This window comes from Sus scrofa, chromosome 17, assembly GCF_054392235.1.
Source record: "Sus scrofa isolate SSC_HxYL_T2T_F1_AM1 chromosome 17, Sscrofa_HxYL_maternal_Yorkshire_Landrace_v2.0, whole genome shotgun sequence".
NCBI classification, from domain to species: Eukaryota; Metazoa; Chordata; class Mammalia; order Artiodactyla; family Suidae; genus Sus; species Sus scrofa.
In genome coordinates this window covers 42640923-42650452 of record NC_139399.1, presented here as the reverse complement: position 1 = coordinate 42650452, position 9530 = coordinate 42640923, and the positions used below count along the sequence as shown (strand labels likewise).

The 9530-nt window shown below is 38.8% G+C and overlaps 1 protein-coding gene and 1 pseudogene across 1 annotated transcript; one reads left to right on the top strand and one right to left on the bottom strand.

Annotated features, from left to right (window-relative positions):
• Positions 1 to 405: 405 nt before the first annotated feature.
• DEFB127 (defensin beta 127) lies at positions 406 to 2558 on the top strand. Its single transcript, XM_021077601.2, has 2 exons — positions 406 to 580; positions 2166 to 2558. The coding sequence occupies exons 1-2, from the start codon at positions 532 to 534 to the stop codon at positions 2417 to 2419; spliced, it is 303 nt and encodes a 100-aa protein (XP_020933260.1). The 5' UTR covers positions 406 to 531; the 3' UTR covers positions 2420 to 2558.
• Positions 2559 to 5973: 3415 nt separating this feature from the next.
• Positions 5974 to 9180, bottom strand: LOC100521413 (lupus La protein homolog pseudogene; annotated as a pseudogene).
• Between the last annotated feature and the right edge of the window lie 350 nt (positions 9181 to 9530).

Sequence of the window (9530 nt, the reverse complement as noted above, 5' to 3'; positions counted from 1 at the left end):
TGTTTATATCCCTCCCTCATTGAATATTGTTTGTCTGAGAGAAATTACATTTAGTTAGGATGTGGGGATCAAAATTGGCTACCATTTGGACTAGCTGACATGATAGATACAACACCCAGTGACCTAGACTCAGCTGAATGGAATCAATGGGATAGGCTTCACTTATTTTATGACCTTATTCATTCTTAAAAGAGTACAGATTTGCCTTGGTGTGTCTGGGCAGACAGCCAAAGTAAAGAAAGCACACACTCTTCTTACCAGCAGTCTACAGCCTACAGAATGGCATCAGGTATGATGGGATGGAACACACTGTGTGTTTGAATTCCTTGTGGGAGTAAAGTAGGTAAGCAAATTTCCTGTGCCTGCCTACATGATGCAAAATCCATAGTTCAGAAGTTTGAGGGCACGCTTCGTATTATAACATCTGTTCTGGTTCAGTGCATAAGAATCAAAGACTCTGAACAGGGTGACCCAGCGTGCAATTCACTGGACCAAGAGCTTTGGCTGCCACCTCCTCTGGGAAGCCTGGCCATGAGGCTCCTCTTGATCATTGCAATTCTGCTGTTCCAGAAGTTCACAGGTAACCCAGAGATTTCCTGGGGCTCACTCAAACCACACTGGTGCTATAGTGGAGAGCATAGCTGCCTTCCAGGGGCTCACGCAAATCAACAATGAGATGGAGTATTTTCAAGAATCCAAGGGAAGTTTATAATTCACTGTAGGAAGAGATAGGGCCCTAGGGATGGCTAAAGTCTATCCAATGTCATTTTAAAAAAAAAATTCCCTCTTCCTGAGCCCTTCTACCATAGTATTGTTCTTAAAAAGGAGTACTCACAGAGCTGAAAAGAGCTCATAATTTCCTCTGGGAAGGACTCATTACAGAAAGACCTAAGCCCAATATCTGGGGATGACCTTGTTTCTTTAGACACAATTTTTACTTTGGTAGCCATCCATATTTTCTTCCAATCTGATACTGTATACATTTTTTAATTTATTATATTATGGTGTGTGAATAGTGGAAGAAGAACAAACTTTGGATTCAGGTAGGAAAAACATGCCTTAAACACCTACTAGTTTATCAACTTTGGATAAAATGTGAAGACTCACTGAGCCTTAGTTTTCTCGCTTTGTAGAGAAATGACACCTGGTTCGTGGGGAATTTATTAAATGATAGAACATTCATGAAACTTCTAGCAGAGTGCTTGGCATATACTAAGAACTTAAAAATTAGCTTCCTTTCCTCTTTAAAAGCTAACATTTGTCCCTTATTACAGGAATAATAGTGACATATCCATAGCCCCTTAAACTTCTAAGAAGTAAAAGAGTCTCTAGAACCTGTTGCTGGAGGTAGCATCTTTGTTCTCAGTCTTCATCCTCTAGGGTTTATTCCAGAGGATAGTAAAAGCCCTGAGGCCAAAATCTGAACATCTTAACTCTCAGATCATTGAAAATATTTTAGTGATTTAGGATCACCAAAGGAAAAGAGACCTATCAAGTTGAGTAATGGTCTAGAGGAATTCTTTCCTCTGGAGGTAGAAAAAGAATGAGGAGTCATAGAGTGATAAAATAAGTCCAAGATTATTGTGATGACATAGAAACCGAAAGAAGATGTGCATTGGCAAAAAATGTACAATACTGAGAAGTAATAGGGGAGGAAGAATGTTGAGATACAAAAATATCTGCCTGGACCAAAAATAGTCGTTCTTGACCATGGTAGCCAGTGTGAACCCAAGAAGAGAATTTGATTCAGACATAAATACATTGAAACAAATTATTATTTTCTGGGCAGTTGTGAGGAAGTGGTACCCTGGAAGCATTCAAATAGAGGCAGACTTACTGAGATTTTCAGATGGAACATAGTTCCATAGCCCGAAATCAATGATTTAGCTCCTTTATTTTCCTAAATAAGATCTCTTGCTCTGGATGAAGCCCATCAGATCTTGGATGGAAGCCCACAACCTTAGAAGAACAAAATATGGGTGATCAGTTAGACATAAACACTGAGGTTTACCCTCTTGCAGAATCCTCTGTGGGCTATTACTGGTATATGCTTTGTGGGTCTCCGATATACCTTATTTCTGCCAACATCCCTCTGTCTTCCCCATGACCTAAATTGCCTTTCGTCTCAAACACTGACCTTGTTCTGTTGTTCTTTATGTGTACAGTAACTGAACAACTTAAGAAATGCTGGGGTGAATATGTAAGAGGATACTGCAGGAAAATATGCAGAACAACAGAAATACGGGAAGTACTATGTGAAAATGGGAGATATTGTTGTCTCAACATCGTGGAAGTGGAAGCACGTAGAAAAATTACAAAACCGCCTCGTCCAAAGCCATTGACGTATGCACTTACTTTTCCTCAAGATAATTATGAAAATGAACGCAATTATACAAGGCACAAGGAAAAGTCTATGTAAATCAAGTTCAATTTTCTGTTAGTTTATTTCTCAACTTATTCCAACAAACTAAGGTGACAAGATCCACATATTCTCCCTTCTGGTTCTTAGATCCCCAGAATGACCTTAAAGCAGATTCTAATAAAGCTCATTGCCAGTTTTCTGACTCATTTTTCCTTTAACCAGAGATTGAACCCTCAATACACTAAAAGATGAATTGATAAGGGTGGCTCAGTAATTTTCCCTGAAAGGGGGACATAACCAGTACACTAAAAAGTCTGTAACATGGAAGAGTAGAAGAAGAAACTCAGGAAAGCAGACATGTAGTTCAGGAGAGGGAAAGATGAAGCTGAGTATTCAAGAAAATTTGTGAGTGAGTTTAGGATGCCTTGTGAAATGTGTAGGATCTCAACAGGTGAATATTAGTAGAGAAGACAATTTGAGTGAACAAAATAAAATCAACAAATCGGAAGAGATTAGAAAAAACAGGACATTTTAGGAGAATATAAAATGTACTTTGGTTTATTTTTTATTTATTTATTTTTTGGCTTTTTGCCTTTTCTAGGGCCGCCTCCCAAGGCATATGGAGTTTCCCAGGCTAGGGGTCTAACCAGAGCTGTAGCCGCTGGCCTACACCAGAGCTACAGCAACTCAGGATCTGAGCTGCATCTGCAACCTACACCACAGCTCACAGCAACGCCAGATCCTTAACCCACTGAGCAAGGCCAGGGATCAAACCGGCAACCTCATGGTTCCTAGTCAAATTCGTTAACCACTGAGCCATGACAGGAACTCCCCGCACTTTGGTTTAAGAATAGAGTATCCAAAATTGAACTATGGAGAAGTCTAATTTCTTAATTTCCTGTGTAAAAATGGTGAGCTAGGAAGACGAATAGGATTCCACTATTACGGCACTTACTATATAAGGTAGAGGAGTACACAAACATACAACTCCAAGACAAAGGTTTTTATTTGTTTTTTGTTGTCATCATTGTTGGTTAATTTGTTACCACCAGTAATGCATCCTTTTGGCGCCTGGGGCCCTTTGGAGTCTGGAGGGAATGAATGTAAAGGATCTAGGAACTGATCTGAATTACCATATCGTATGAGATTTTATTGCTGACATAATAACAATCCATGTACATACTCCATCTAATTCTTAAAGATATACATTTTGAATATGATTAACATGAAAAATTTCCTTTCCAAGCACTTTTCACACCTATGTTCCGGTTTTGCTTCTTATACTATTTCACCACTAATATCTACCGTGAAGTCATGGTACGTGTTCTCTTAATTATCCTCTTATCTCCTATTCTAGGGCTGGGGCAGGGGAATACACAAGATGAGCCCAGAGCCCCTTGCAGTGCCAGCAAGTAAGGATGTGCTTTAAACATCAGAAGGATGGGACATGTTAATGGGACATAGGAGTCAGTTTGAAAGAGCTGAATGACCAAAGGTGGGACAATCTGAGAAATAGAATAATATATATATATATATATATATATAGCATTGGATTATAATATATCACAGAAATAAATATCGAGTCCATACTGATATGAATAAATAATTAAATAAATTGATAAAAAGAGATTTTCTGTATAGGAGAATTCCAAGTGATTTTTTTTAGGTTTTAGAAAAATATTTAACATTTTTTAATATTAAAAAATTTTACTTATCACATTTTCCCAGTGAAATTAGCCAATATATTAAAATGAAAATACTCAAAGTACTTCACTGTCAGAATTTTTTTAACAATTTTTTTACAATTTTTACAGAATTCTTCATTGTCAGAATTTTTTTTACAATTCTTCTGATAAAAACTTGGCAAAATTTGTGTCAAGACCAGTACAGAGAGCTGGAATATGTGATTATTATATGGTTTCACCTTTAGGAATCTATCCTTAAAAAGTCATTTAAAGTCATCACAGATTCAAACACACAAAAAAAAATCGATAAGGTATTATTTATAACAGTCAAAACAGTGGATAGAACACACATTCGACCACTGGAGCAGTGGGAAAATCATATTTCAAAGCCATTATTAAATAGGTGGGGAAACAGGACATAGCATTGAGAAAACGAAAAGGTTGCAACATTCAATGCATGGTATAACTCTAATACCTATTACAAATGCCCCTATCTATTGTATGTATAGCAGAAGATTACAAAGAAGTTAGTCCAAATACATATAATGTTTATCACTGAGTTAGAACTAAAACTGACTGACTGGTACAGAGAAGCTGTATTGCAGAGTGAGGAAGCATGAACTTGGGAGTTCTCGTTGTGGCGCAGCAGAAACAAATCTAACTAGTATCCATGAGGATGCAGGTTAAATCCCTGGCCTTGGATCTGGGTTTAAGGGTCCTGCATTGCCAGGAGATGTGGCGTCGGTCTCAGATGCTGCTCGCTCAGATCCTGAAGTGCTGTGGTCATGGTGTAGGCTGGCAGCTGTAGTTCCAATTCGACCCCTAGCCTGAGAACTTCCATTTGCCATGAGTACAACCCAAAAAAAAGCATGAACCTTGGAGGCAGATTTATGGGCTTTGAATCCCAGTTCTGGTACTTTGAGAAAGTTACTTAATATATTTGAATGTCAATTTCATCATTGCCAAGTAATGTATATAAATACTTCCTCCCCAAAGAGGTGGAACGTCACCTCCCTCTCCCTTGAACATGGGCTGTGCTTAGCAACTTGCATCCAGAGGAAGGAAAGGAGCAGAAAGATCACTTTCCTGTGGATAAACCCTGATAAAAACATGTTTCAGATTTTACAGAGAAATCATGTCGAGAGCATGAACATGTGATAGGATGTGATGAAAATGGCCCTTCATCTTTGCTATCTTCCCCCGAGAACTTATAACTCCAGCACCACAATAAGAAAAACATCCAAAAAACCCAAATTGAGTGGCATTCTGCAAAATATCTGACCAGTACTCCTCAAAATTGTCAAATGCATTAAAAGAAGAAATTTCCAAGAAACTGTCACACTGGAGGAAGATAAGGAGACACAACAAAAGGTAATGTAATAGCCTGCACGGGCTCCCAAAACAGGAAAAGGACATTGAAGAAAAGCAGTTATAATAAGGATAGAGCTTTGTTAATAACAATGTCCTTAACGGTGACACATACATCACGGTGACATAAAACGTTAACAACGGGGAAAACTGAGCAAGGAGTACACAGGAGCTCCCTGTGCCATATTTGTATTACTTTTCTACAAATAGAAAACTGTTCTCTGAATTTCCTTCATGGCTCAGTGGTTAACGCATCTGATTAGGATCCATGAGGATGCGGGTTTGATCCCTGGCTTTGCTCCGTGGGTTAAGGATCTTGCATTGCGGTGAGCTGTGGTGTAGGTTGCAGACGCAGCTAGGATGCTGGCTTAGGCCAGCAGCTATCGCTCTGATTCAACCCCTAGCCTAGGAACTTCCATATGCCGCAGGTGTGGCCCCAAAAAGAAAAAAGAAAAAAAAAAGTGGACTTGATTCAATTTTCTTTTTAAAATCCTCAGTTTTCCTTTTTTAAAGCCTCTTAAAATCTAATTAAAATGAGTTTTTTAAAAAGTTTATGGACTACTGGTATCCAGCACTATTTCCTGTTTTCTGCTGTTTTGGTGCGGGTCCTTCTTTGTTTCAGCTCTTGCTCTTTTACTGGTCCCGCTGCATCATTTTCATCAAGTTCATCATCACTATCAAATTTAGTTTACTTGCCCTAAAACTGTACTTTCCCTTTTTCAGACCCAGCCTGGGCAGCTTTATTTCCCTTTCTTTTTCCTTCAAATCTGTGACCGTTTTACTTCTATTTGTTTAGGAATTCTTGTTGATCCTTGCTGGTTCTTTTCAACGTTTCTCATTCCACATCTCCTTCTAGTCCTTCCCACATCACTTCTTTGTTCCTTAATAGTGAGTCATCGTTCTTTGCATCTTTGGCTTTATCCATTGCTTCTTTAGCTTCTTCTCTAAATAGAACCATTCCCTCTTTTGCTCCTCTGACAAAATCTACCCATTTTATTTCACCATGACTTAAGAAAACATGAAAGCCTTCTCCACAGGTTTGATCATCTCAGCTCCCCCAAAATTTCATCAAGCAAACAAGCTTTTCTGCTGGAGATTTCATTTCAGCATTTCCCACCAACTTCTTTCTTCTTGCTCTTGTTTAACTCATAGCTTACCTTCCACTTTATTGTGCTTTTCTCCTCTTCTCCCCTTCCTCCTCTCCCTTCTTTCTCTTCTTCTCTGCAAAGTAATCTTCCATGAAGCATATTAGCATATCCCTGCATTTCTTCTCCCGTCCACAGGCCTCAACAAACTTCTCAGCCGAGTCAATACTACCAGATAACAGCAAATTTTAACCCCTTAAATACAGCAAATATTAATCCCTTAAATACTTTGTACAATGTTCTTCTTATCTGAATACATAATTCTTGATCTTATCTTCTAACCATTCTTTTTGTCATCAAGAGTTGCATCAGTTGGGAAGTTTTTAGTATAAACAGATCTTTTTTACATCATTTTTTTACTCATCAGTCACTTCAGGCGGGGGTTTGTTGGGAGACCTTCTGGTTTTAGTTTTACCTTCACTTACTTCCCTGAGTTCTGCTTTTAATTTGCTCAGCACTTCTGTTATGTGAAAGTGTATTGTTAGATGGTTTAATGTGTTGAATCCAATCATTATCTCCAGAGGTACCCAGCTTTCATTCAAATTTGATCTGTTTATTTAAAATCTTGACTCCTGGCAAACTGAAATCACCAATATAATACTCAATTTGATGACAGGTTTTTGTCTTCAGAGCAGCCATTTTTTTTCATTATCACCATGTTTAGCCACTGTGGCTCTTTAAGGACCCATTCCCCAGAGCCATGCCCGGTGATCACTAATAGTAACAGCAATACATGGACTCCCCAATGTCACTGCTGGTCTAACAAGTGTGAAGAAGATGGAGGCCATTTGGGGTTCATTTTTAAATTGGGTTATTTGTCTTTGTTTTCTTTTTCTTTTTTCTTTTTTTTTTTTTACAACTGCATCTGTCAGAGGTTGAATTGGAGTTGCAGCTGGCGTCTACACCACAGCCACGGCAACACTGGATCCAAGACACATCTGCCACCTACACCACAGCTCATGGCAATGCTGGATTCTTAACCCACTGAGCAAGGCCAGGGATTGAACCGATATACTCACAGAGACAAGGACAGGTCCTTAACCTGCTGAGCCACAATGGAAACTCCTATTTGTCCTCTTTATTATCACGTTGCAATCATTCTTTATATATTCTAGACACAAGTCCTTTATCAGAAATGTGATTTGTAAGCCTTTCCCCCATTCTGTAGGTTGTCTTTTTGCTTTCTTCATGGTGTCCTTTGAAGCACAAGCGTTTTAAATTTTGATGATGTCCAGCTACTCGCTGCACTTCCTAAACTTTTTAAACAGAAATAATTAAAAAATAAAGATAAGCTATATGCAAACAATAGGAAATGTGACGTGTGTTTGCAAGTCATCCACTCTGTTATGGAAATATGCTCTTTTGTATCCTTCGCCAGTATGATAATGCTTCGCATACACTTTTCCTCACTAAAGAATACAGATATTTTGCTAAATTTTTATTTTGCTACTTCAGAGTAGTTAACTGTATTTTGATGTAGCTACACACCACAATTCAGTTACCTGTAGCCAAGATAACAGGGTTATCTACTCTCTTGACAGGACCCACAGAAATAGGTTTGTTGCCAGACCAAACATGGATCTGCTCACGCACATGCAGTGAAGCCAATCTACTGACACTGGGTTGTGGGGAAGGTAAATGCAGCATTTATTGCAAGACCAAGCAAGGAGTATGTTCAAAAGGCCCGACCTCCCCGATTGCTCTCAGGGAAAGGTTTTTAAAGACAGGATGAAGGAGAGGATTTGGGTGTGCTTGGTCAGCTTGTGGACATTCTTCTGATTGGTTGGTGATGAGGTAATCAAGAGTCAGCATCATCAACCTTCTGGTTCCAACTAGTCAAGGGTCTATGTGCTTGCAGGCAGCGTACAGTTAGCTTCTTCCACATGATGAGGGTTTCAGTATCTGCAAAACAGCTCAAGGATGTGGCTCAGAAGATTATCAATAGCTTCGTAGAGGAAGTAAAGGTCCTTGACTTTGTTTAGTGGCTGAAATATTATCTTATCTTGCAGGACTGTTTTCCTTTGTTTCTGCATTTTCTCGCTTACGATTAAATTTGCTCTTTGGAACTCAGAGAAGGCCTAGGAGGCTAATGTTTTTCTTCAAATAGGGGGCAGGTGGAAGACATGGCAGGGAGGGGCTATCCTGGGAAAGTCCTGCTTGGTTGCAGGTTCCCCAAGGGAGGCTATGAGCAAATTTTCTAAGAAGCAGTGAGTGTTGGATAGGAAATGATTAATATCTCTGACACTTTTCATGAACATTGTCCAAGACTTGTGGAGAGATGGGTGGTCCCAAATGCTGGCATTTAGTAGAAACCTGTACCTATAAGATTATGGCAATTTTAAAATGTTGTGAATAAATTTTTAGTTCTAAGTGTTCTTAGAATGTTCTAAGATATACCCAAGAAAAATAAAATACCAATAATATAGCCTTACCAAAGGATGCACAACAAACACATGGGATTTTAATTTACTTTTGCTTATAAAACTAGGGTGGACAAACATCCCCTTCTCCTATGAGTATGGAGAGGATACAAGAAGAATAATAGGGTGAAAGTCAAAGCAGAAACCCAGGCAAAGTAGAACTCAAGGTGTAATTATCTGTTCTGTTCCTTATACCCCATTCCCCCAACGCAGAAGACACTTTGCTGCTTGATCTGATACGAACTAAGCCAAAATAGATTCTTATATCTAATCTACAGATGGGTATAGAAAACATATAGATTAAAGACAGTGGACAAGTCCCATAGTGCATAACTGGAACCTTCCCTAAAAAATGCCTCGGGTGATTCACAGTGATGGAAGACTGAAAAAGAGAGGAGCTTGTGAAGTATTGCAAAAAAGAAAGGGCTTTAAAAAAAAAAAAAAAAAAAAAAAAAAAAAAAAAAAAAAAAACTCCTTTAAGAATTAGGTTGAGGAGTTCCCGTCGTGGCGCAGTGGTTAACGAATCCGACTAGGAACCATGAGGTTGCGG